At 35.9% G+C, this 27,372-nt stretch overlaps 4 protein-coding genes across 6 annotated transcripts in view; 2 read left to right on the top strand and 2 right to left on the bottom strand.

The window, feature by feature from the left end:
• The window catches only part of hecw1b (HECT, C2 and WW domain containing E3 ubiquitin protein ligase 1b), a 34,525-nt gene extending 26,472 nt beyond the window's left edge, over positions 1-8,053 (top strand). For both annotated transcript variants that reach the window (XM_052547687.1, XM_052547688.1), the window contains exons 20-28: positions 232-346; positions 558-671; positions 958-1,110; positions 1,269-1,367; positions 2,278-2,407; positions 3,538-3,684; positions 3,782-3,896; positions 4,201-4,399; positions 5,313-8,053. In XM_052547687.1, coding sequence (XP_052403647.1) covers positions 232-346; positions 558-671; positions 958-1,110; positions 1,269-1,367; positions 2,278-2,407; positions 3,538-3,684; positions 3,782-3,896; positions 4,201-4,399; positions 5,313-5,424 — 1,184 coding nt within the window. In that variant the 3' untranslated portion in view covers positions 5,425-8,053. The remainder of the gene's footprint in view (positions 1-231; positions 347-557; positions 672-957; positions 1,111-1,268; positions 1,368-2,277; positions 2,408-3,537; positions 3,685-3,781; positions 3,897-4,200; positions 4,400-5,312) is intronic.
• A 3,722-nt stretch (positions 8,054-11,775) lies between these two features.
• Positions 11,776-14,266, bottom strand: LOC127950553 (cytochrome c oxidase assembly factor 1 homolog). The gene is made up of 5 exons (XM_052547686.1): positions 13,940-14,266; positions 13,015-13,152; positions 12,793-12,944; positions 12,625-12,701; positions 11,776-12,532 (listed from the first exon to the last, which is right to left on the bottom strand). The coding sequence occupies exons 2-5, from the start codon at positions 13,106-13,108 to the stop codon at positions 12,451-12,453; spliced, it is 405 nt and encodes a 134-aa protein (XP_052403646.1). The 5' UTR covers positions 13,109-13,152; positions 13,940-14,266; the 3' UTR covers positions 11,776-12,450.
• blvra (biliverdin reductase A) lies at positions 14,247-18,900 on the top strand. Its single transcript, XM_052547685.1, has 7 exons — positions 14,247-14,393; positions 15,362-15,485; positions 16,240-16,359; positions 16,456-16,553; positions 16,693-16,800; positions 16,876-17,044; positions 17,534-18,900. Exons 2-7 carry the CDS (start codon positions 15,364-15,366, stop codon positions 17,796-17,798), a joined length of 882 nt encoding a protein of 293 aa, XP_052403645.1. The 5' UTR covers positions 14,247-14,393; positions 15,362-15,363; the 3' UTR covers positions 17,799-18,900.
• Positions 18,901-19,421: 521 nt separating this feature from the next.
• wdr48b (WD repeat domain 48b) lies at positions 19,422-27,000 on the bottom strand. 2 transcript variants are annotated; one of them, XM_052547683.1, is made up of 19 exons: positions 26,876-27,000; positions 26,358-26,498; positions 25,538-25,616; positions 25,367-25,449; positions 25,071-25,200; positions 24,656-24,744; positions 24,402-24,503; positions 23,932-24,156; positions 23,743-23,817; positions 22,943-23,045; positions 22,617-22,714; positions 22,435-22,542; positions 22,251-22,347; positions 21,779-21,874; positions 21,330-21,435; positions 21,154-21,241; positions 21,003-21,079; positions 20,652-20,844; positions 19,422-20,194 (listed from the first exon to the last, which is right to left on the bottom strand). In XM_052547683.1, the coding sequence occupies exons 1-19, from the start codon at positions 26,921-26,923 to the stop codon at positions 20,099-20,101; spliced, it is 2,034 nt and encodes a 677-aa protein (XP_052403643.1). In that variant the 5' UTR covers positions 26,924-27,000; the 3' UTR covers positions 19,422-20,098. The 2 variants fall into 2 exon arrangements, with proteins under 2 accessions (XP_052403643.1, XP_052403644.1); XM_052547684.1 differs by having other exon boundaries at positions 25,538-25,613.
• Positions 27,001-27,372: the final 372 nt, after the last annotated feature.

The following is a 27,372-nucleotide window of genomic DNA, read 5'->3' as shown; positions in this document are numbered from 1 at the left end:
CGACTGAAGACAAAACTGTCTTCTGAAACATTATCAAAAATCCTTGCCCTGAAATATGTCTTTTACGTAATCAAAGGAATCATCGTCTCCCCTTTTTGTGTTTGTTCTCAAGGTGAACTCTTTCCGAGTTGTTTGATGGCCTGCTGATCCTTGACAGTCTTTCCTTGATGACTGATACTTATAGTAAGCTAGATTTGACATCTGTGGTGATGATTTGTGACTGTCTTTTAGGGACCCAGAGGGCTCGGGCTCCAGCGCCCTACCGCAGAGATTTTGAAGCCAAACTGCGCAACTTCTACAGGAAGCTGGAGGCAAAGGGCTACGGACAAGGACCCGGCAAGATTAAGTGCGAAGTCTCTTCTGCTCACCAAGGCTGCAGTTATTTGATCAAAAATGCAGTAAAGCTGTGAAATATCATTAGTATTTGAAATAACTGTTTTCTGATGAATGTTGATGTATGCATGTGTACTGAGCAAATACTAAATATGTTACAGATCCAAAAAAATAGGATCTGCCAGATAAATGTCCTTCAGTTCTCACTTCATGTTGTTTTATAGATTGATCGTCAGAAGAGATCATCTGTTGGAAGGAACATTTAACCAGGTCATGGCCTACTCCCGTAAAGAGCTCCAGAGAAACAAGCTGTACATCACCTTTGTTGGAGAGGAAGGGTGAGGAAGATGAAGACTGATATCAACACATTACATGAGCATCTTTTACTGAATATATTCTCAAATTGGCTGAAACACTGAAAGCAAACAGGGCTGCTAGAACATTCCAGAAGTAACACAAGGGGAATTAACAAATAACAAATAGCCAAATATATTTGTTACATAAAATATAGAGTCTTTTAATAGTTTTAAATGGTAATGTGATACTATTTTAATTCAGAAATCATAAACACAGAGGAAAGGCTGTAGTTATGTGTGTTATATCGTAATTCTGCTTTCTTTCCAGACTGGATTACAGCGGTCCATCGCGGGAGTTTTACTTCCTGCTATCTCAGGAGCTGTTTAACCCTTACTACGGCCTGTTTGAATACTCCGCCAACGACACATACACTGTCCAGATCAGCCCCATGTCTGCTTTTGTGGAAAACCATTTGGAATGGTGAGGTTCTTTCCACTTCCTTCCAAGGAATTCCACTTCCTGTGTGGTATGAGAACGCACACTGAATTGTCATTGAGAGAGAAATACAGAGTGATGTCATTGGCTGCTCACACAGGCTGCTGTTGTTATTGACCGCATGATGTGACGTGTGTTTTCAGGTTTCGTTTCAGCGGTCGCATTCTTGGCCTGGCTTTGATTCATCAGTATTTGTTGGACGCTTTCTTCACCCGTCCTTTTTATAAAGCTCTCCTCAGACTGTGAGTGGACCAGAAACCACTAAATGCATTCAATTACATGCAGAATTTGAAAATGGTTTCAAAATTGACAAATTGTGAGCGTGCTGTGTTCTATGCAATTGTTTTGTGATTTATTTTTTGCTTATTTTCACCATTACTTCAGTCTACAGTGTCACTACTATGCATATTTGCTGCTCAAGGAACATTTAGTATTATGTATGTTAAAAACTCATATTTTCATGAAAACAGTGATGTTTTTGTTTTTGTGTGCTCACAAATCAAATCAGTAAGTGACTGAAATGGGATTTTCAGTAGTCAATAGGAAGCGGATATCTAGATACGATTAATGGATAGTTACAGAAAATTCAGTTGTTTTTTGACAGCCATATCAATGTCAAAAATGAACCTAAATTTACTCCATTGCAAATTTACAAGAACAAAATGACACATGAATTAATTTAAATGTCTTAAATTAATGTTTATTTTTTTCACACTGTTTATTTAAAATTCATATATATTTATATGTTTATATTTTATGAACAGAAAAAAAAAAATTAACATATAAAATGTTAATCAGTTAAGTGGCCATAAGGACCATAACCTTGAATTAATCCCAAATATCAGTCGATCTGTTGGCCAGACCAGTCTGTCAGTCTAGCTCAGGGACAGGCGACATCGGTCCTGGAGTGCCACTGTCCTGCAGAGTTTAGCTCTCACTCTAATCAAACACCCCTGAACAAGCTAATCTAGGTATTTAGGATTACTAAGGCTACAGACAAGTGAGGTTTTTCTCAGGGTTGGAGCTTAACTCTACAGGACATCGGCACTCCAGGACCGACGTTGCCTACCCCTGGTCTGGCACTTATCAGAATACAATATCCTGTAAAGTATTAAATGTAAAAGCAGATTTTTATTGTAACCCTGTCTGCAGAGCCACAGATCTCAGTGATCTGGAGTACCTGGATGAGGAGTTTCATCAGAGCTTACAGTGGATGAAGGAAAATGATATCACAGATGTGCTGGATCTCACCTTCACCGTCAATGAGGAAGTGTTCGGACAGGTGCGAGAAACTGAGCCTGCCTTATATATATGTGTGTGTGACCCTGGACTACAAAACCAGTCTGAAGTGTCAATGTTCTGAAATTGAGATTCCATTGATGTATGGTTTATTAGGATCGGACAATATTTGGCCGAGATACAACTATTTGACAATCTGGAATCTGAGGGTGCAAAAAAAATCTAAATACTGAGAAAAACACCTTTGAATTTTTCCAAATGAATTCTTAGCAATGCATATTACTTATCAAAAATGAATTTTTGATACATTTACGGTAGGAAATTGACAAAATATCTTCATGGAACATGATCTTTACTTAATATTCGAATGATTTTTTGCATAAAAGAAAAATCAATCATTTTGACCCATACAATGTTTTTTTGGCTATTGCTAAAAATATACACCAGCGACTTAAGACTGGTTTTGTGTTCCAGGGTCACATATTCACTCACTGGCCACTTTATTAGGTACACCTTGTGTGAGATTCTGTTTGACCCCATGAACACCCTGTGTCAAGGAGCATTGTGAGCCTGTCTGATTTGGATGTAGACTGAAGCATTACTCAAACGGCATGTTTAAAGGAATTATTGCCAAATCAGGTTGTGCTTATTCAGCTGGTATTTTCCAGACCGTCTTTTCTTTCACTTCTGCAAATGCTATATATATGCAGCAGCCTGAACCGTTGAGAGAAGGCAGGATCCATGCTTTCATGGTCTTCACGCCAAATTCTGACCACAGCATCTGAATGTCGCAGCAGAAATCAAGACTCATCAGACCAGACAATGTTTTTCTAATCTTCTATTGTCCAAATTTGGTGATCCTTTGTGAACTGTAGCCTCTGTTTCCTGTTGTTAGCTGACAGGAGCGCAGTGTGGTCTTCTGCTGCTGTAGCTCATCTGTTTCAGAGTACCAAGCAATTGAACAGGTGTACCTAATAAAGTGGCTTGTGAGTGTGTGTGTGTGTGTGTGTGTGTGTGTGTATATAATAAATAAAAAAATAAAAATCATTAATATTGTAATATTAAATCTATAAAAAAATTGGTCATCAATAATAGCATAAATATGTTGCCTTTTTTATTAAACCGCTGCCTAAACATTCCTATGGTTTATAAAAAATTACTTCTTAACATCAGGTGACTGAGCGGGAGCTGAAGTCCGGTGGGACAAATTTACAGGTGACGGAGAAGAATAAGAAGGAGTATATCGAGCGGATGGTGAAGTGGAGGGTGGAGCGCGGTGTCGTCCAGCAGACGCAGGCTCTGGTCCGGGGCTTTTACGAGGTAAACATGCTTAGCTTCTGAAACTCTGCCCATTTACAGTTAAGTGCTGTCCAAGAATCCTTGATTTAACCTCTGACCTCTGTGTGTGTGTGTGTAGGTGGTGGACTCCCGTCTGGTGTCTGTGTTTGATGCCAGAGAGCTGGAGCTGGTCATTGCAGGAACAGCAGAGATTGATTTAAACGACTGGAGAAACAACACCGAGTACAGAGGAGGTGAGAGGACATACTGTACATACACACCAGTACAGAAATACATACAACGCTAAAAACACTTGATGTTATGGCCGTGCCAATGAAATCCATATGTTGAAGGATACAAGTATATATTGTAACATGGTTATTTTTCTCATTATATTGAATTGTCATTTCAAGACCTTGAATTAATTATATTTTATATATTCAAAGTTTTTATCATATTTTTCCTACATTTCAGTGAATGAATAAGCTGGTCAGTGATTTTCAGTGCTGTCAGAGATGCTTCTGTGGTAAATTTGACCTCTGTCGTGGTTGTGGCCAGGTTATCATGATGGGCATATTGTGATCCGGTGGTTCTGGGGTGCGGTGGAGCGCTTCAATAATGAACAGAGACTGCGTCTGCTTCAGTTTGTGACGGGCACCTCCAGCGTGCCGTACGAGGGCTTCACCGCGCTGCGCGGGAGCAACGGCCTGCGCCGCTTCTGCATCGAGAAATGGGGCAAGATCACATCGCTCCCGAGGTACAGTCACACTCTTTCATCTTTCACAGTTCTGATGCTGAAGTGAGTATGAATGGGAAATGTTTTCATGAATTCAGTAGAATATCAATAATGAAAGATCCTCTAAGGAATGCAAGCATTAGATTGCTCTACAGATTTTTTTTACAAACTCTTTTGCAATATTAAGATAAACATTGTTTGCAAATCATTTTGATTACATTTTATTATTTATTCATTTTCTCTCCAAATGAAATAAGAAAAATGTATCAAAATTATAAACCTGTCCTTTTGGATTTTCAGTCATGAAAAAAATTAAAATGTATAAAAGATATAAAAAATTATATAATTTTTTTTATTGCTATTTTATTTTAGAATATATTCCTGATTTTTTTCGATGGTTAATAACTAGAACAAACTCTTACAGATCAAAATTAATAATATAAATAATTTTGAAATTAACAGTAATTAATGTACATCATTTAAAATTAACAGTAACATTTTTACTAATATTAATAATTTATTTACAATTATTAATAATATCAATTAATTTAATTTTTAAATCATAATTTTCAAATTATTATTTAAAATAAACAATAATTATTTAAATAACTTAAAATGTATCATATATAATGTAATATACAATTATAATATATAATAAAATATATATAGAATATTTTAATAATAATAATAATAATAATAATATTAACATTAGTAATATAATTAAGAATAAAAATAATTTGAAATTATTAGAATTTATTGATATAATTTAAAATTAATAATATTAATAATAAAAAATGTATAGTATTTATTAATATAAGATAAACATTAATTAATATATATATAAAATTTATTTATTTATATTGTTGTAATTAATGATAAACATGACCAGATGTGAAAACAGATTGCTGATGTGTCAGTTGTGTCTGTTTCTCAGGGCACACACATGCTTTAACCGTCTGGATCTTCCGCCGTATCCATCCTACACCATGCTGTATGAGAAAATGCTGATTGCTGTGGAAGAGACCAGCACCTTTGGCCTTGAGTGAGGACTTGAAGCATAAACCACCTTCCTCCCAGTAACCTTTCCATGAACACCGTATGTAATTACCTACTAGCGTGGATCGTGTCCTGTGTTCGTTTCTTTGGTTTGTTCAGGACACCACTGCATGCATCAGTCACCTACGCGGTTAGACAGTGTGTAACGGGTAATCGTGAAAGAGAAGCTTTCCACCTGCTTTAACACTCAGGGCCTCGACCTCCGCTGGAGTCGCTCTCAGTTCACACATCATTTCACCACAAACGTCACGGCCAGCATCCTTTCTGTTGGTGCATTCTCACATTGACAGGAATTGTAGAGTTAAAACCAAATATGCTCACAGAAAATATCTGATCGAGGTGCCGTAATTACTGTAAATGTGTGCACTAGTTCACATAATCTCACAGATCACGGCATCATCACATGAAGTGACGTCACTTCGCAGGAGTCAGAGGGGGAAATGGCTAGCCTGAGCCTTGTTTTGACACTTTTGATTTATTCCTTTGTACTAATCAATGCATTTAAATATTAAAACCATTAAAGCATCAGACATGTTTAAGGATGTTTAAGGCTTCATGCTGTCTCGTCTGTAATGTTTGAATGAATTTCCAGTGTTGATACATGATTGCTTTCAATGAAATGATGGAACACAGGAGGTTTACTAAAATGTCAAAAAAAACAAAAAAACAATCTCAACACTAGAAATGAAAAACGAAAAAAAAAAAGGTCAACACTAAAAGCGAAACACAACAAATCCAATCAGAATATATTTAATGTTAATTATACAGCTGTGTGCAGTGCGGTTTTAAACCACTGAGATTGCACTGTGGGCGTCTAGGGGACAAAACATAAAAAAACAAAGAACTGAAAATGTCTTGTTCGTTGCGTTTAGATTAGACACTGTGTAAACTGCATTTATGGTAACAGCGGTTTCTAGTGATCTGAGTCAAAAGGAGCAACAACAACCAGTGATGATGCGATGTGGACGTGTATTTTATGTACGGTAAATGAATAATGCAATGCACTGCCAGCGGAAATGAAGACATCTTGAAAGTAAATTCTCATAATGATCCTTTACACACTACTGCAGTCTATATAAACAGTTTCCCTGAGCATATTCATTTTTAGTATTACAATGGAATGATACTTTGCTTTTGTTTATTGTATTTTTATGTATTTATTTCCGTTTTCAATATCAGATGATGGGTGTTAATGTCTGCGCTCCCATTGGCAGTTGCTGCATCAAATTTATTGCACATTTGCATAAAGTTACAATGTTTGTCTAAGCTTTGTCGCATCGCCATCACTTTCTGTCACTTAAAATTAACTTAAAAGTTGCTTAAAATTTTCTGATGCCATAATATGCACTCGCTTTCCCTAATGTATATGAAATGTTTTTGTTTTTCTATTTATATGATGTCTTTTCATGACTTAAATTGGTGTGGGGATTGAAAGAAATGACAGACCAAATAGTAAAAATTGTGCAGCACACGTCATGTTCTTCAAAGCGTGACAGCTGTTTGTGTGTTTGAAGAGCAGTGAGTCATTTATTTATTCAAAAAGGAAATTGGTTTAAATGTCAGGACCGGTTTCTTTGAAATGTCAAGAGATGTTCGTTCTGTGGTTGGCTTATTGAAGACTAGATTCGATTACAGTGCAGAAATTTTGATTATTGTTCATGTTTACATTTGAAGATGATGTGAATGTGTGTATTATACATTAAGATGCTCAGAAATTGTCTTAACATGATGCCATTTAAAGGTGCATGTGTTTCTATCTAATCCACACTCCATGAATCGGTCTTATACCTATGTCTCCTAATATTTTGTAAATGGGAACGTTCACCCAAAAATAAAGAAGCATTGTCTGAATATGCAGAAGAATGGGAAAGTCATACAGATAAGTTATTGTTTTCATTTTTGGGTGAACTGTCCTTTTAATGTGGTGATGAAGAACAAGCAATCACATCTTTTGATCGTGTCTGAAATGTAATTCTGCTAAAAACAATTACAGCTCAAAATGAACAACACTCAGCTTAAGAAATTAGGAATGTAGAAAGTGAATTTGTATTATTCATCCCAATTAAGAAATTATAAAATGTCTGTATATCACATGTGTACATACTTGCTTGAACAGTCTATGTAAAATCTAAATGAATCATTTCAACAGCCAACAATTCATCTTTTTTTTTTTAAAGAAACATGTCTTCATACTTACTAATTGCATAATGTTAGTTTTCTCAAATGTATATTACTATGCATATTTGGTTGAAATTGTAAGCAATGCTTCTCTTTGGCGCTTGTGGAAGACGTTTCTTTATTTATCAAGAAAGACACTCGAAGCCATTTGACATTGAGAGAAATGAGGAGAAGGTTCTGGAACATACTGCCTCTATATAAACACGGCATTCTGGGAAATACAGAAAGATGTGGCTCCTGCTTCCACCTCGGACACATACACTAGCCTGCATATGTCTTTTTACACTTTAATCTATGTGTATGGAAGAGAATAAGCGGAAAATGTACAATGTTTTGAGTTGTGTATTGAGGTCACTTATAGCGCCTCTCTCAGGCTGAGCTCTGTAACTACAGCATTACACTGTTAACGAATGTCAATAAACAATCATTTCTAATGCAGAAGCTGATTCTTGATCCATCGGATGTGGCTCTAAATCTTACTGAATCTGGAAATTTGTGCTATTTCTTATTCAAATTAGATTTTAATTTTTATGCTAAGTAGTGAGTCACAGTGCCGCTTTAATCAGGTTAGACGCCATTGAATTTAAGGTCTTAGCTCATGTAATTTCACAACGCGCATCTTTAAAACTGTTTTATGGAGGTTTTGTCTACTTAAAGTTTTTTTTTTTTTTTATACATATATATATATATATATATATATGTTTCGTAGACTGATCATGCTGTTATACAACAGTGCAAATCCATTAACGCTCATTTTACTCCTTCACAGCCTCGTTTAATTCCTGTCAAAAATCATAATATAATTAATTATAAAGTATAATTAATTAATAAATTAAAATATGTAAGCGTATGTATCTGTAGCCTACTGTGTATAAAGAATAAACTATTTGCATATAGCCTCTATTGCAATTAATTTAAAGGGGTTTTACTTGTTTAATGCATTTCTCAAATATTGGAGAAGAAAAAATTAAAATCATAGTGTTTTAGCAAATGTTATGCATTTTCTTTCCCACGTCCCTCAATTTAGTGTCTTCAGTCTCCCTTCTCATACTTTTCTTATTCCTGTAATATTCAAGAAAACCTAAAATAAAATGTGAAATGTGCCAAAACAAGCCAGCATATCTTTCAACAACCATATAATCTACAAAAATATATAAATACAAATATATATATTTTTTAAAGTTGATGTCATTTAATGAAGGAATTATACATTTAAATGGGTAAAACACTGTGATGTAATATAAAATATATTGTAAAATCCGATGAAAACAGATTGGAGGCAGTATTTATGTGCATGGATGTTTTGGCAGATGGAAGTGAAGACAGATGGTCCCCAGAGCTCAGTGGAATATGAGGATATTTCTGGAGCGGGTGCTTTTGGGGGATAATGGTGGGACTTTTGAAAGGCTTGAGAGAAGGAGGAAAGATTGAGACTTGAAACCCCAACTGGGTCTGTAACCAAGGTTTAGTCAGATTCAAAACAGATTCATAAGAGATCTGAAGAGCAGAATGCTAGCGTACTGCACTCACTGCACTATTATATACTGTTTCACATAGCTCTCAAATTATTGCGTTCATAATCACTTTGAATTATCCACCAAAACACGTTTTAAACTGTTTTAAAATGCTACATTTTTGCATCTTAGAAATACAATAGCTGAATTCAGAAAAGCATACTGCTCATTCTATATGTGCAACAAATGATCAATATTCTGATGATTTGTCAGTGTAAAGCTTGTTTTTAAACAGTCTATGGTGTAAACATGAAAACCCATTTGAGTGAATTGCATTGTGGGATACAATCTTACTCAGTGTACTGTAGCTGTGCATTTTGGCAAACATAGTAGGCACTGCAAACATGCTGCACTGTCTGTTTGAGTAATATAATATTTAATACTAAGACTAATAGATAAACTGAATGAAATATTGCACTAATAATAATAATTAGGGCCCTAGCAACAATGGTGTAAGGCCCCTTTGAAAATGCTCTGTTTCTTCTTCAAAGTGAATAGCATTTTTGAGGGTCTTAACATGCTCCATAACTCATGAAACTTTGCACACACGTCAGAACTGATGAAAATTTAGCCTAGCCTACATCTGATACAGGTAACAGAAGTGGGTGTGGCAAAATGGCTTGAAAGCTACACTTACAAAATTTCAACGCAGTGCACGTCGAGCTACATACATGTACGAAACTAAACACATGTAACACACCAATGCCTACAAAAAAAGTCTCCTGGTTCAAAATCTGAAACCCAACATGAAGTCCGTTATTTTTTTAAATTTTGTGTACGTTTTTTGCGCATTTTTTTTTTCAGGGCTTGTACTTTAACGGCCTTTGAGATGCTAAATTGTGAAAAGATCTAAAATTTTCGTGAAAGGGTGTGTCCCTGGCAGCCTGACAAAGTTCAATGTTTTGTCATGAAACAGGACATTGCTGTAACTCTCCAAACTTCACGTTTGCTAAGAATACTCGCCTGAAGATATCTAAATGTCAATATTCAGTTTAAACCATAGCGCCACCTGTTGGTAACAGGATATGTCATGCTTTACACTAACTCAACTCTGCACCAAACTTCACGTTTGATAAAAGTCCTGGCCTGAAGACATCTCCCAATATTAAGTTATAATCATAGCGCCACCAGCTGGCAGCAGGATGTTTGGCACATATAAATTAGTTTGACCTAGTCCTCCTACATTTACCACTTTAAATGCATATTGATCACCATTTGCTGTTTTCCTAAAGCCAAGGTGTGACATGAGCCGGGTGCGAGGGACCTTTCATCACTGCTTGCATCTGTAATTATCATCAACATCATAGCTTTAAATGTTTTAAACATTATTATTTTAACATTTTGGTTTTCTGGCCTCAATCTTTCAACCAAAAAAAAAAAAAAAAAAAAAAACTAATGGGAGGCAAAAGAGAGGATCAGAAAGAGAGAGAGAGAGAGAGTGGTGGAAGTCTGAGGAAACTACAGGACGTTTGGGTAAACTGGGTCACTGTGTTTCTGTGGATGAAGTCACTCCTGTGAATGTAGATTTATGACACTTACAGTTTTTTACAGGCGCTAGGACACATTTCTCAATACTTAGGTCACTTTCGCAAAACTCTTCACACAGTGAGCACAACAGAAGTCTATGTGGGCTAAACTGAGGATCAATTATCATTGCTTTGGCACAAAATGCATTCAATGACTACATCTCCCAAATTTCATGAATTCTTTTCTCACTCTGACACAACAACAGCCAAACCTATTTGTACGTACAGGCCAATTTGTACATGCTTACACACTGTTTTCAAAAGTGTTAAACTTATGTTCAAAACAATAACATAATACAAAACCGAATAAGACAGCAATTTGCTACATTTCTACAGTAATATTTTAATGAAATATATTTTAAATCTTAAAATTAAATGCTATAAAACCATTGTAAATATGACCATCCACATGATCAAATGTCCCTCCTGGACGTAATGAATGCTGGATGCCTGGACATATCAGCAGAAGATTGCGGGGGATGGATCAGGTGTATTCCTAGGTGTATTGCCCTAGATGACATAAGATGTGATGTGGACGAAATGGACAAGACCGAGTGGATTAGCATTACTATTGTATCTGTATCAGTGGATGGTGTGTACACAAATTCTTGTATTTTGGAACTACTCCAAATAAATAAACTACATAAAATATAGACTAATTGTGCATCATGTCTGATTCATTCTATTAACATATATTACAGTGAATTATAAACAGAGATGTGTAGCCTACTTGTTTTACACAAGAAAACATCATATAATGCTACATGTTGTTAGTGTTTTTTAGGTCTTTGTTTTGTGGGTGACAAAGTGTGTTTGTCGGCTGTCAACCTTTGCTAGTGTTCTGGAAGAATGAATTGATTTGAGACCTGAAGAAAGTGTTTTGTAGTTGTAGTGTATTTTTAATGTGAAATGAACTGCTTTGCCAAGCTGAAAGTTGGTTAGGAGAACTGTGTGAAGAGTTTTGTAAAAGTGACCTAAGTACTGAGAAATGTGTCCTAGCGTCTGTAAAAAAAACTGTAATAGTTATTATAAACGGAACCTGGTTTAAATTTGTCAAAAGATGATAGAAGTACCATGAGAAATCTCTCAGTAAACAACTGAATTAAACTTACATTTATCATACTTCAAGCTAAATGCAGTTTTATTTCATGTGAACAAAGACATTTTCAGATAAAATTCAAATAACAAAATTCAGTTGGATTTACTTCTTTGTTATTCAAATGTGTTAAAATCTGAAAATCTTCAAAAATTCAAGGGTTAAAGAATAATAATCTTTTACTGACACCTACTGGTAACGTTGAGTTACTACAGTGTTACTATACTAATCAGTAATAATCACATCAATAGAAAAACAGATGATCGGAAAAAAAACAGTGTTGGTATTACAAGCTGGACTGAATTATATTATTCATGTTTCATACACATTTTATAGTGGTACGTCAAACAGATTTAGGTTATTATTCTTTTGACTTATTTTATGCAACCCTATTTCTACAATAAGATGATCAGACCTGCTTTAAATTATGACTGCATACATTTCATTTAGTAGAATTGTTATAAAATAGCAACAACAAAAAAATATATGTCCAAGCTGCCGCAAAATAAAGTGCTTCACATGACACAGCTTCCATACAGCCCAAACAAATATATGAACATTTCAAGTAAACAAATATATGTGAATGCCATAATTGCATTAATAAAAAAAAAGCAGGCTTTTAATCATCTATTCACTGTCCAACGCTCCACTTACATTTTTTGTCTGTTTAACATTGATGAAATATTTCTGTGTGTACAGTAATTACTCTTCAGATTCTGTCTTGTTGAAAATCTCAATGATCTCGCCTTCTCTCAGCTTCAGAAACACTTGCTGGAGCTTCCATCTATTAACAAAAGAGGTTAAGATGATTATATAAATTATATATGAGACATACAAATGTGCGTTTATTTATCTAAAAAGTTGAAATCATTGTACCTGTTCATGATAGCGTCTCTGGTGGAAGTTGTGTAGAGATAACCTCCAGTCCTTGACCCGGTAACTGGGATCTTCAGCTGAAATTAATATATGTATATGATTAATATATTTCTGACCGGTAGTAGAGCCAGTGTTTCTTATGGAGGAGTGTTTATTGGTGATGCTGACCTGAGCGCTGCTGTGGTCAATGCGGTTGTGTCGGTCAGATAAATGGATATTGTGTATCTTCAGAGGAGGAGCGCCCAGACTGGCCATAGCAGAGGAATTATTGTTCAGCTGTTCAATGGCCAGATGGTAATGCTCTGATTTTGCAAAATTCTCTGAAAGAAGCGGAACACAAATCACACAATGTTTAACAGCTTCCAGATGCTTTAATCAGCCTGGACTTACTCTGCATGAGGTAATACATCATAGCACAGCCACCGCCGGTCACCACTGTCACAAACACTGTCATCTGCTGCAGGAGGCTGGTGGAGCGGCTCATCCTCACTTCACACGGAGCAAATATCCTTAGCCTGGAGGAAAAATCTATAAAACGGCAGTAATATAAAAGATTTAACTGACCAAATAATATAAACGGAATATATAAATTAGTGCTGTCAAATGATTAATCGCGATTAATCGCATCCAAAATAAACGTTTTTGTTTATATGTGTGTATATGTATTATGTATACAAACGCATGCATGTATATAAGAAAAATATGTTGTTTATATATTAAATATACTTATATATAAAATATAAGAATATACATATATAAATGTATATACATCTAAATATTCTCAAAATATATACTGTATGTATATATATATATATATATATATATATATATATATATATATATTTAAAACATACAGTACACATACATATATTATGTGAACAAAAACTTTTAATTTGGATGCGATTAATCATTTGACAGCACTAATATGAATACATTTTCCCCATGATTATACAAACCTTCAGATCTAAAAGTTTCTGCTTCATTGTTTGAAATTAATTTTTTACACAAATGTAAATTGTGCCCATGTATTTTCTGTATTTACACACACACACACACACACACACACACAAACTAAGGAATTTGAAAGATATTACTTCCATGGGACATTCTCTAAAAAAGCATGTTAAAAAATTTGGTAATACCAGTCAATTTAGCATGTTACATTTATTTGACTTTTTTTTTCTTTCTTATTTTACAACACTGAATTCGTCTCAAAGATTACTTAAGTTATTGTAAAAATGCACTTAATTTCACAGAATGGAGCCTTTATTCGTTTATACATCGACATCAAGGTCCATTCATAATAACAACTCACCGTCATCTATTATTTCTTTTATAAGCAGAAATCAAAATGACTTTGTTATGAAACTAAGAGCAGTGCGCCAAGGAAGCGGCCATGTTTAACTCTGAAAAACTTTATTCAAACATCGATGAACATAAGCTAAAGAAACACATTGTAAACACTTAGCCTGCGATTTAGTTCATAAATAAATAATGGAGATGTTAACGCTAAGTATTTATGTAAAGTTAATAACTGCTGATCATTCTGAGAATCCGTTTATTTATCGCCTGTATCGGTCAACAACAGAAACACGTGCGACCGCACCGTGTGATGTCAGACGCACGCAGGTTACGAAAGAAAAAAAAAGAGTTATGAAAGTTGTTTCTAGTGACGCCGGATGATGTCCTTCATCTCTTTTATTTCGCCGCAGCTGCTGTAGAGATCCTCACCGACGGCTCTGTGCGCATACTAACAGTTACATTCACAGGTGAGAAGATTTATATCCTGCAGATAGAAAAAAAGGACTTTATTCGTTGCGTAATCTCATATTAATGCGTTTTCTACGCGTTCTATTAAACGCGATGCAGATGAATTTAGTCAAAGTGACGCTTTTGGTTATTTAATTAACATCAGTATTAAAACAAAGTTATAAAAGTGGAAGCAGACATGCATTGTTAATATTTTGCTTACCGTTTGTGATTAGGAAATGTTCTTGTTAGTTACAATACATAACCAACTCTGTCTCTATTTTTCTTTCTGTTCCTGCTGTTTAGTATTGTCAGAGACAATGGTATTGTGGATATATACTTTGTGAATTTTCTTGTTTTCATTTATTATGTCATGGGACAATAAATATAATCATAAACATAATTAAACATATTCACATTTGTAAATTACCATCATGTCAGGAAAGTTTGTGATGTTTAACTTGAATCAAAATATTTTATATTTACAAGCATGTACTTTTATCATTTTATCATTAATTATTTGCTCTGCTCAGTAACTGCACAAATAAAAATTACTTAACCACTTTTGCAACTGTTTTTTTCTTATATCTCCCATTTTCCCAGTATATGGTTGACTAATATAACCAGGATTTGTACATATAATATTCAGACAAAATAGTTTGGTTGTCCAATTCAAATATGGACTTATTTTCTGAATTAAGGGTGACTCTAGTTGCAGCTCAAACAAGCCGTTATCAGACAGACACACATGCAGACACACCAAGAACTCCAGTTCCGTCTGTAAACTTCTCAAACCAGTTTCTCAGAAAAGTGCTGCTCTTTCATGATAGTGACTTGTTATAGCATCATCCTTATGGGCAAGAACAGTGTATATGTGGATCTTTTCCAGAGCTTCTGCATTTCCATCGTGCCACACAGCATATAAATCAAGTTCAGATCAAACATGTAATGAATGCTGATTCTCTGCTTGTGCATGTTGTTTCTGCAGGAATGATGTTGGGATCAGTGGTTGTTGGTGTCGGCATCGCAGGAAGTGTGAGAATGAGAGATTTGCTCGCTCCTCTACCGTCCAGCGCTGCTGAGAAGTTCAGCATCCGAGGCTTTGTGTCCAGGTCACTGCATCTTCAGACATTCATACAGACACTTGATTTATTAAGTCACAATGGTATTAATGGTATTAACACAATGGTTTCTTTTGACTTCACAGAAAAAAAGAAATGTCATTTTATAATTTGTGATGATGATGCCCAAAATGTTGCTTTGAAATCACAGGAATAAATGACATTTTTAAATATATTTACATAGAAAACAGCTATTTTAAATGGGAAAGACATTTAAAAAATTTCCTGTACTTTTGGATCAAATAAATGCAGGCTTGGTGAGCAGAAGAGACTTCTTTAAAAAACATTAAAAATCATAGTGTTTGAAAGCTGGTGGTTTTCTGGTAGTATACGTTTTTTTCGGAGTATAAGTCGCACCTGAGTATACGTCGCATCAGCCCAAAAATACATCATGACGAGGAAAAAAAACACATATAAGTCGTATTTATGTAGAACCAAGAACCAAGAGAAAACATTACCGTCTCCAGCCGCGAGAGGGCGCTCTATGTCCCCAGTGTAGACTATAGGAGCACAGTGCAGCATATAGCGCCCTCTGGCGGCTGGAGACGGTAATGTTTTCTATTGGTTTATTTCTCTTAGTTCATTTCTCTTGGTTCATGTCAAATTAATTTTGATAAATAAGTCGCACCTGACTATAAGTCGCAGGACCAGCCAAACAATGAAAAAAAGTGTGATTTATAGTCTGGAAAATGCAGTATATACTTACATCTATCTCAAGTTCTGCTGGTGATCTGTGCTTGTTTAGGAGGACTCTTGAAGATCAGCAGGGTGTGAAGCAGATCTCCATGACGGAGGCGTTGAGCAGAGATGACATCCATGTGGCCTTCATATGCACTGAAAACACTAACCATGAAGAGCACATCAGGTGACACTGACTTCCTCCTCACACATGACTGAGATGATCACGTTTGAGTGTCTTCCCTTTAAAACCATCGTCTCTCCTCGATCTCCTCGGTCTCAGGCAGTTTCTGGAGGCGGGGAAGCATGTGTGTGTTGAGTATCCCATGACCCTCAGCTACACGTCTGCAGTGGATCTGTGGAATCTGGCTCAGCAGAAGGGTGAGTTCTGTCCTGTCTTCTGGGGATGCATGAGAAAATATTTGAAATGGTAGAAGTTTTTCTTTATTATGAAGCAGTTAAATAGTATGATTCTGCCTTCAGGATGGTTGAATGTTTAACTTCTGTATGGTGTCTTCAGGCCTGGTGCTACATGAAGAACATATCGAGCTCTTCACTCCTGACTTCAAACAGCTGAAAAAAGACATCGCTGGGAAAACGCTGGAGGAGGGAACGCTGCACTTCACTGGTAGTGACTGAATTATATCTTTTTTTAAAGGTTCTCACTTGGGTTTTTGAGTGATGGTGATGTTTTTCTTTTCAGGTGGACCCCTGAAGCCAAATTTTGGGTTCCCATCTTTCAGCGGGATTGCCAGACTGACCTGGTTGGTTGATCTTTTCGGGGAGCTGACGGTTACTGCAGCATCTCTGGTGGAGGAGAAAGAGAACAAATACATGAAGCTGACGGCACACTTCCTGACCAGCCAGCAGAAGTGAGCAAACTGAGGCCACAGACAGCTGTTTTACATTGAAAAAAAATAATTAAATGTATTATTTTTTAAATATGTACATCAATCAAAATTAGCTTCTAATGTATACATTATTTTCTTCCATTTAAATGTAAATTTATTTTAATTATATTCTAGATTTTTTAATGGATAGATTTGAGATTTTTGAGAATTTTTAGAAATTTTAGATTTGAGGTTATATATATATAATATATATAAATGAACGTACACGGAAAATGTATATTTTCAGTGAAATTGGTCACTATTTCCCCAAGTTTCCACATAATATATAAGAAAATAAATAAATAATAAGAAATGTATATATATTGTTTGCAGTTAACTAGTCATGCAGAGTGAGACATGAATTTTAAAACATTCTACACACACATTTTATGAAGAAAATCGTTTTTACTGCCATAAATCTGTGAGATTTTCATTTGTCACACAAGTTAATCCGAGTACTTTCTGACGCAGACCTCTGACTTGGATTGAAGAGCGGGCTCCAGGACTGGGCCGAGCCAAACACATAGATCTTCGCTTCCAGGACGCCAGCATCACGGAGCTTCCTGCAGGTCAGCGGGAGCCGGTCGGGCTGTTCATGCAGGATCTGGTGCTGTTCGGCCGGAAGCTGCAGGGGGAAGTGTCTGCTGCGGAGCTCCAGGACGAGAGGAGTAGGATCTTACACTGTCTGCAGCTGGCGGACCGCATCCAGCAGCTCAGTGAACACACACAGGCCTGAAGCTGAAGCTGTCCACACCATAAACCACACAGAACTGTGGTGTAGAGACAGAGAAGAGTGAAGGATCATATAATTGAATTTATACATTTATTTTCATTAGAGTTTTTTTCAACAGTGAAAATCAGTTTGTTGTTCAGTTGCTTTTTGTGGGAATTTTTTTTTTTTGACTTTATATTTAACAATTTGAATCGGATGAAAGTCTGAATTGTGAGATAAAGAGATTTGCTACATCTTTGGGTATTTATCCCATGGTGGAAACCAGCTTTAATAGCTTTTCAACTCTAAATTAAAAAAAAAAAAACCATAAAAGTATGACTTGAAGTTTGTTCTGTTCTATAATCTCTTTTCTTTTTTAGACCTTGACAGATATTTTGGGTGAAATATTATTTTTATTTTATTTTTTTGTCTTGAAATTGCAGTGATTAAACAAGGCAATGTAAGAGTTTCAGAGTAAAATCTGATTTGGAAATTGAACTAATAGTTTTGTTTAACTAGTGGGCAACATCAGGATTTGCAGTAACATTCCTTTATTGTAACCTGTAACTCATAACTTATCGTTTTTAACATGACATTTTATTATTTAGGAGAAAGGGATGATTCTTGCGGACTTTTTTTTTTTTTTTTGAGTTTTGTAAATCAGTTGGTATTCAGTATGTGACTGATACAATGAGTTTTGTTTTAGTACATTTAAGACAGACGAACCTCCGGTGATTTCAGTCACTGGTGTTCATACAGGCTGGAGCATTGCTACACATTGTGCACTTTTGTTTGGTTTGATATTATGTCATTCTTATATTTAAGTTGAATATTAAATATTATATTTAATCTGTGTATTAAGTGTTTAAACTGGATGAGATCTGTAAGCAGTCATACATACTTTGAGCAAAATCAAAGATTCTTGTATCATTCATGCAGTAGTAGGTTTTTTATCTAACCTTTTTTTCATATCTACGTTCTCTCTGGGAAAGCACTGAATGGAGCATAGACTTATCAGAGAATGCTATTTGCATGTCAGAGAAAGGAAATGTTGTGTTTGATTTGTCTTCCTGTTTACATTTTTGTGTTTTCTGTTAAACAAATAAATTGTGCATGCTTTCTGGAACTGGTTTTGTGTACAATTGCATTGTGATATTTTATAAAAACAAATTGTCCTTAATCAGCACAGTAATGCAGAATAAAATAAATAAGGTCATCCTTTCCATAATTTAATTTTAGATATAACACTACTTAAAATGTATATTTGTTTTGTATTTTGAAATTAATTAAGTGTAACATTTTTCATATTACAGAACTGTTAGGTATTTTCATTCTCTAAAAATGTAGAAGCAATATATATATATATATATATATATATATTATTATTTTTCTTAAATCAGAATTTTTTTTTCAGTAACACTACTACTGTACATTTAACTATAGTACTGAATATCACCAAACAATGAGCAGTGTTTACAAAGTTGATTAATCAGTTTCTAATTAATGGTAATTCATGTAATATAAATTAACCATTTATTTTGACCTGTATTTATAATAACACTAATAAAAATTTAAAAAATAAAAATTTATTCTTCACGTCTGCATCTGTAAAACTTTTGGTTTAGGTTCAGACATCAAGAGTGAAAGCAGAGTTTAAATTTTTATTCACACAAAAGAAATAAGTCCTAATGTCAGTAATTTGAGAAGAACAGGGCCATATTTCTCAGAAGTAATGGTATGATGATGGTCATGTGCACTGATCCACAGAAATCAACTAACAAACAGATGAGAGAACGTGTCTCACACATACACAGTAAACTGCATCTACGAATTAAAATCATCATCGCTGACTGCTAGTTCCATGTTGGACAGTTTTGATTTCTGATACACAAGTAGCTTCAAATAAATTATAATAAATGTTATAATTCAATCTAGAAAAAAAAGGTACATTGTTTCTTGGAAAAAAAGCAAAATGGGGAGCTTCAAAGAGTAACTGATTCGGATCTGGATGAAAGTCTCTGGAATGACTGAGAACGGAAGTACTCATGCTCATCTTCATCATCATCATCATCATCATCATCATCATCATCATCATGACTAGTGTTAAGATGGAGAAGTCGTAGTTCACAGAACTGCAGCAATCTGCAGTCAGTCTTAAGTTTATAACCTTCAGCTGTCGGTCAGATCTTTCTGCTGGCTCTGTCATTTAAGCCAATACACAGATAAAAAAACATTCCTCCTGGGTGACCATGAGACCTCAGGGCATTCTGGGATGCTTCTGGAAGTCAAAGTGATGTGGGTCGATGGTGACTGGGTGCAGTAGCTCATGTGGATTTCTGTCGATAATGAAGGGTCAGGTCTCCACCGCTCTTCCAGATGAAATGCTTTACAGTCCTGAGGTCCATGTTTGCATCCAAAAGCTACAAACAACAGAGAACATTAACAATAGAGTACAAAGGAATTTAGTTTTGTTTACTAATTCAGAGCACAATGCTAATTATATGATCCTGCCTGAAACATTCAGCGCAGCTGAGCAATAATTAAATAGAAGTGTGTAAATAATGTTAATGTAGCAGAAAGTCCTCAAAAATGTGTAGCAGTGAAGGATTTACTTAAGTTTATATTCACACTGTCTACCTAAGGTTTAACAACTTTAACCCTGGGTTAATCAATGTTTGACACTTGTAATCTTATTATTAAGGGTTACTGGTGTCACGAAAGCTGTGTGAATGTTAACAGCCAATCAAATCTAAATAACGGTCACCTCATTTAAATTGGTTTCAGCATCTGAGGAAAACAAGATGTTGAACAGCAAACAATGAGTACATTGAAGAGATGGGTCTCTAGTCATTTTCATTTGTCTTGAGGAGGTCTAACCTGATCTAAACACATGAGCTCAATCTTCTCTTCGGCTATCACTGCCACGTCTTCCTCTTTCTCCTGCTCTCCCAGTTTGTCATTGGCTGAGGAGCTGGTGGTCTGTGACTCTGTGTCGAGGTTGATGATCTTTTCGTAGACGTGCTCCATCACTTTCCGGACCTGTAGCATGTCGCTAGCAGACAGACGGTCCCTGAAAACAACAGAATCATGCAAACATTGTTGCAAATTTGCATCCAAGTATTGGTTTTACACTTCAGATTGCATTTGTGTGATAAAATGTGAACTGTTAAGCATAGCCCTTATTAATGATTGCTTTTCCATTTTGTCACATCTACAAACACAGCATACTTTTTGAGTGTTTTGGCCCCAGATGATGAATGAGGTTGGATGTAGAAGGGGATCTTGTTGAATTTTGGCATGTTTTTCTGTAGCAGGAAAGAAGACAGTCAACATACAATCGCACACATAATGAGATGATTGGGGGATCTGAAACACTCACATCTACGGTGATATCAATAACCCACTGAGGAACGGTTTCATTCAGTAACATGGACTCCGTCTCTCCTCCAGAATCACGGCACAATAACCTGCAATTGGAAAGATAATGAATGTGACTTATAATGAAGACAGGATGAGTGTAATGTCTTCATCAGTATTGGACACTGTCATTCTGACCGAAACAATGTTCTTCCTCCTGCTTCCCCAAAGATGACAGGAGTGTGTGGAGGAACCTGGAAGTAGCCGTTGCCCTTTTGAATTCGACTCTCCTGTTCACCGTTCACTGAAGAGAAATTCACACAGAAAATGACCAAGTCAGATACCAACCGCAAACCACAAATTCTACTGAATCACTGCATGAGAAGTAGACAGCTAAATATACTTTAAACAAAGCTATTATGCTTTTAAAAAAAAGAAGAAGCTCTGAAACCACTAATAATTGCATGCATTCATGTGTATTAGGAAATCCCAGAATGCACTGAAATAATTCTGATTATCTATAATAGCAGGCTAGAGTCAAAGAAAATGTATTCACTACTGAAGAGTATTAACAGAAAATAATTTCGGAATAATAATAAATATTATTATTATGGCCTTATTAAAATATTCCTTTGCAAAAATTCTACCATGGTTGAGTTCACTTTCCTCCTCTTCCACTGGGTTTATATGAGTTCTGGGCCAAAACTCTAACAGCGCCTGCAGGAGCAGCCCACCCAGATTCACTGAAACACACAAATACACACAGAAGAGTTATTACATAATTCTCACTACGAGCTAATATTGTAATGTTAGAAAATGAATGACAAACAAACAAACAAACATACACACACTGTATCATCATCTTGTTTTCTACATGTTCTAAATGTCTTCAAATGAAAAAGGTAGAAGTAAGAAAAAAAAAAGAAGCTAAATCTAATGCATTTCTAGCTTGATTTAAATGTGAAGTGCGTCGTTTCAGCACAGCTCATGGCACCAAATAGATTTGCAAAAAAAATACCTACAATTCTTAAAATAAGTTACTAAAACATGAAAGTCTTTTTTGCATCATATATATATTCAGCTAACTTAAACCACCAGGCACTTAGAAGAAGGCATTACACTTAGGATCAGAGCCGTCTGGGCTTGTAAAACCAGCATCTTTAGCTGCCACCCAGGCCGCAAAACAATCACTTTCATCCAGCGTGATGGTCAGCATCTGAAAAACAGCAAGAACAGACTTAACATTTATTATCTGTCAAATTCACCCTCATTAATAATCGAAAAACTAGATGCTAAAACTCACCCCAGTCTTGAGATCTACAGAAAACCAGTTCGGCACATAGACCATCTTGAACCTCTTTTTAATTTCTTCATCGAAGTCCACTTTACCCAGGTCTTCCCCCTTACATGCCTATAAACACAGAGCAAGATTACAGAACATTTGGACTAAAGATGCAACCAAAATTTCTCATGATCTGCTCTTACCTTGAGGACATCCCAGAATGCCACACTGTTATTGGAGTCTTTAGTGAGTATGTGCCTCTTGTCATTGAGAATATGACACTGAACAATGCTGGTGCCTCCTGAAATTGAATTCAAACTCTCGATCAAAGATTAAAATGACAGAGAACAGTCTAGCACATCTTGATCAAGTGAGTAATCAGTCATTTAACGGAGGCTTCTATCCAAAGCAACATGTTCTTTTATAATTTGCTCATGGCCCACACAGAGATCGAACCAGCGACCTTCTGGTTACATCCCTGAGTTTTAACACTCAGGTGCCTGCTCTAGAAACACAGACGCTCCTTCACCTTTGATGACCTGCTCTGGCTGTGTACACAGTGGAGTTAAAGGAGCACTGCAGTCGTTGTCGTAGTCTCCAGACGCTCTGAAGTTCTGCATGCCCTTTAGAGACTGACAATGGCAAACAAAGAAATACAGACAGATACACAAGTTAAAAATAGAATTATCTTTTTTCTGTTTGAATACGGTTTCAAATTGAATTGACTCCTTTGGTGCAGTTGAATTTTCATCATCATTACTCCATTCAGCGTCACATGATCCTCTAGAAATCATTCTAATATGCTGATTTTCTGCTCAGAAAACCTTACCAATGTTGAAAACAGTAGTGCTGCTTCATACTTTAATACATTTTTAATGATTCATTCATTTACTTTGACATTTTTGATCAATTTAATGCATCCTTGATGAATTCCTTTCAAAGAAAAAAAATCTTATTGACCTTTTGAACAAATAGTGTATTATTATTATTATATATAAAAAAGGTTGAATAATAGCATGCATATTTTAAAGTGATAGTTCACCTAAAATTCTGCTATTATTGCTCACAATATATTCAAGAACTTCTTTGTTTGCATACAGCCAGAAGCTGCTAAATGACTAAATGTAAATATATAAAGAAGGAAGGGAACTTTTAAAGTACTTTTATGGTACTTTAGTCCTTTCTGGATCTTGACAGTCATTGCCCTCATTCACTATCAAAGTAAAAGAGCAGCCCGGACACATTAAAGGTGACTTGTTTTGTGCTCAATGGCAAAAAAATAGATTATTTGACCACTTTAAGAATAGAAATCTCTGTAATGTAACTCACCCATTTGTTTACAACCGATTTAGTTGTGGACACCCAAATTGCTTGAGGAGGATCAGCTGTTTTATCCAACTCCATCTGCACAGAAAAAAAAAAATCAACACCGTAAGAGCACTTTTCTTAAAGTATTGAACAATTATATTTGATGATGACATCACTACTATTTTGAAACAGCAAGCAGCTCAAGCTCACCGTCAGGATGGGAGCTTTCTCTTCACATATGAGCACACGTAAGTCAGGGTTACGCAGATCCGTGCAGTAGATTTTTCGGTCACGTCCTCCAGTGTAGATGTGCGTAAAGCCCTCGTTCACCTGCAGCGCCCATACACCCTCATCGTGGACCCGGTATGTGGCGATGCATCGCTGCTGACCCAGAGACCACAAGCGGATCGTGCCATCCGAGCTACCGGAGAGACACTAGACAGAGAAACACAGCAGGTTTAACACGTGTACCTGATGGAAAACCGTACCAAGCCCTACACATGTGTGACTATGACTGTTAAGACAATTCTGTTCACTTTTTGTAGTCTGAAAAGCAAAAAAGATACGATAGCTAATGTTTACAAACCTAATTCAAATCATATTCTTATTTAATTTTGATATTTTGAAATGTGATGCACGTGTGATCTCCATATTTCTGGCGCTGTGTTAAAAAGTCCTACCTGACTGCCGTCTCTGTTCAACAATAATGATTTGACGTTGTCAGTGTGGCCTTTCAGCTTCATTAGTTTAGCACATGTTCGTGGATCCCAGACCCTCAAGACCTGACATGAAAAAAGAAAAAAATATACATACAAAACATTTCCATTAACCAAAGCCTTTTTATTTGAACCTTAAGTTGAAATGATCATTTTACTTCCTTGAAACACGAAACCATAAAAACTTCCATCCTTGAAAAGTGAAAAGGAAAACTAACCTTCTCTGTAGATCCTGAGATGATCACAGTTCCTGTCTGATTCATGGCCAGACTGTAGATGGAGTCCTTGTTTCCACTCAGTGAGGAAGCTATCACATAAATGATGGATGCAATCAGGGTTATGAGACTTAACTAAAACTATAACATTCTGAAATAAATTAAATACTGAAATAACTAAAACTACAGTAAATTAAAAATTAAGAAAAAACTATACAGACATAAAAAACATAAGCTAATAAAAATCTCAAAGACAACAAAATAACTAAAACTACAACTAAAATCAAATTGCAACTTAACACTGGTACAATACTGCATTCACTTCGGAAGAAATCTATTTTCAAAATCATCTGCTTAATAACTCACTTCAATGACTCAAAAATGCTGTCAAACAGAATGACTAAGAGAGTTTGCTCACTGGTGACTGTATTATTGGAGGCGGTCAGAGCGGTCAGTGTGTTCACATCCCACAGGAAGATCTGTCTGTCCAGCCCAGCAGAGGCCACCAGCTCCTTGTCCTTTGCATATGCTAAAGCTTTGACGTAGTCCTGAAGAGTGAATCACAATCGACACAATCACTTCAAATCTCATTATCATATCGCAAACCAAATGCAAGAACTTCATCTAAATTTCAAGCTTGAATTTGACTGCCATCAAAATAAAGATTTTAAACCAAATTAAAGTAACAAACTAAGATAAATACAAGAAATGTACCTTATGTGTCCGTAACGTAGACATGCAGAACCCTTTGTGTGCATTCCAGACTTTCACGGTGGTGTCCGAGGAGGCTGATATCACTGCAACACAGAACAATCCACTCAGACTGGCAACAGCTCAGAACAGATTTGACGAGAATCAAGTATGAAGTATCAGTAAAAGACGTACATGTTTTTCCATTACAGCAGAGGATGATGTCATTCACCCAGTCCGTGTGATGCTCCATTGAAGCGATGTAAGGATCCTGCTGCAATAGAAAACAGCTCTCAGTTAGAAACATTTGATCACAGAGAGACAGAATTGACAAAAAATTTTACTATTCATTTGAAATGAAATTGCTGCTGACGTATGTCACTCCAGTGTTGTGAATGCACTCACAACAGACCCAGAAGAAAATCAATGCTGAATAAATAGGGCTGTGCAAAAAAAATCGAATGCGATTTTCATGCGCATCTCATCAGTAAAGGCGCTCCTGTGATTAGAAGTACATCTCCAGCACGTGCATTCAGATCAGGGTTGCCAGATTTTCAAAACAAATCTTGCCCACTTGCTTCTCAAAACTAGCTCAATTGCGTTTCCAGGAGGTTCCCCGATTTTTTTGCACAGCCCTATGAATAAAGTAATTTTTGTTATTTTTGGACCAAAATGTATTTTCGATGCTTCAACAAATTCTAACTGACCCTCTGATGTCACATGGACTACTTTGAAGATGTTTTTATTACCTTTCTGGACATGGACAGTATACCGTACATACATTTTCAATGGAGGGACTGAGAGCTCTCGGACTAAATCTAAAATATCTTAAACTGTGTTCCAAAGATGAATGGAAGTCTCCACAGGTTTGGAACAACATGAGGGTGAGTCATTAATGACATAATTTTCATTTTTGGGTGATCTAACCCTTTAAGTGGAAAGTGTGGTCGCACGGTAACAAAACAAGGGATTAAGTGCATTAATATTTATAAATCATGCAAAATGCAAGTTGTACTTTGTGTTGATTGACACTCCATATCCTGATGATGGAGTCTCGCCCAGCTGTGAAGAGTCTGTTGAGAGCAGGATCCAGCTGAAGAGCGTTCACACCGTTACGATTGTACTTCTCCACCTCATCTCTGATCACATAAGAAACCTGTACACACATCATCATTAATAACTCTAGTTTATTAAACATCACTGACTGCTTACAGTCTACCAAACTACGTTACCTATTTACTATCAATTCATAAAAATGACATATTATTAGATTAGATGTGCAGACAATTGTACTAAAATAACAAATTTAATGGCATGAATATATACCTGCACAGTGGTTAAAAATGACTGAATGCATGACATATCATCACTGTATTATGGTAACACCGCCATACCTTTTGTAAGGCGGAACATGTTTCGTTTTGTAAATTTGATATACGATATATTTGACTACACGTTCTTGAGCCGTAAACGTACTATAAATTCAATAATACATATTTTTAAAGTTAACAAACACTATCTGTAAATGATTACCTGGACTTTCCTCCGTCCAGCAGCGTTCTGCCTATGAAGGGTCGCCATTTTGCATGTTGACAATCAGTGAATGCGTCACTTCCGGGCAATATCCGGAATTCGCTCCTGGGTTTGTTGAATCTCTCACAAGAGGTCACCGTTGAGCATAGATATATACACTATGTATTTATGACTGTACATTTGAGATAAACCGTAATAATTATACTATAAATTGAAAACTAGCTACTGGTGCAGAAAGTGGAAACTGGCTTTTACATTTAAAGCAGTTCAATTGGCTGTGCACACGACATAAGTTCAAATATATGATTATAGCCTACTGTATAATTTAAAAAGTGTGTACTGTGATATGTACAATGGGTCTCTCTTCTTAGTCCTGCAGACCTGGAATACTGTGTGTCATGGGGAGACATCCAAAATGTGTGTTGCCTTATCAAACTACAGTGAAATAAATACTTAATAAAAAACACTGGCAATAACTGGCCTATATGCATGACATA

This window comes from Carassius gibelio, chromosome B2 (genome assembly GCF_023724105.1).
Source record: "Carassius gibelio isolate Cgi1373 ecotype wild population from Czech Republic chromosome B2, carGib1.2-hapl.c, whole genome shotgun sequence".
NCBI classification, from domain to species: Eukaryota; Metazoa; Chordata; class Actinopteri; order Cypriniformes; family Cyprinidae; genus Carassius; species Carassius gibelio.
This window is presented reverse-complemented; position numbering and strand designations above follow the sequence as displayed.

Bases quoted from the DNA above. Each gene is read 5' to 3' on its own strand.
- wdr48b (XM_052547683.1), bottom strand. From the start codon at position 26,923: ATGGCGACCCTTCATAGGCAGAACGCTGCTGGACGGAGGAAAGTCCAG. The intron at 24,157-24,401 runs GTAGGACTTTTT...TTCTCTGTCTAG, and splicing joins TGAACAGAGACGGCAGTCAG to TGTCTCTCCGGTAGCTCGGA. The intron at 22,348-22,434 runs GTGAGTTTTAGC...GCTGTTTTTCAG, and splicing joins CTGTAGATCTCAAGACTGGG to ATGCTGACCATCACGCTGGA.
- LOC127950553 (XM_052547686.1), bottom strand. From the start codon at position 13,108: ATGAGCCGCTCCACCAGCCTCCTGCAGCAGATGACAGTGTTTGTGACA. The intron at 12,702-12,792 runs GTCAGCATCACC...TATTAATTTCAG, and splicing joins TTGACCACAGCAGCGCTCAG to CTGAAGATCCCAGTTACCGG. The intron at 12,533-12,624 runs GTACAATGATTT...TTTTGTTAATAG, and splicing joins AGAGACGCTATCATGAACAG to ATGGAAGCTCCAGCAAGTGT.
- blvra (XM_052547685.1), top strand. From the start codon at position 15,364: ATGATGTTGGGATCAGTGGTTGTTGGTGTCGGCATCGCAGGAAGTGTG. The intron at 16,801-16,875 runs GTAGTGACTGAA...TTTTCTTTTCAG, and splicing joins GGGAACGCTGCACTTCACTG to GTGGACCCCTGAAGCCAAAT. The intron at 17,045-17,533 runs GTGAGCAAACTG...TTTCTGACGCAG, and splicing joins TTCCTGACCAGCCAGCAGAA to ACCTCTGACTTGGATTGAAG.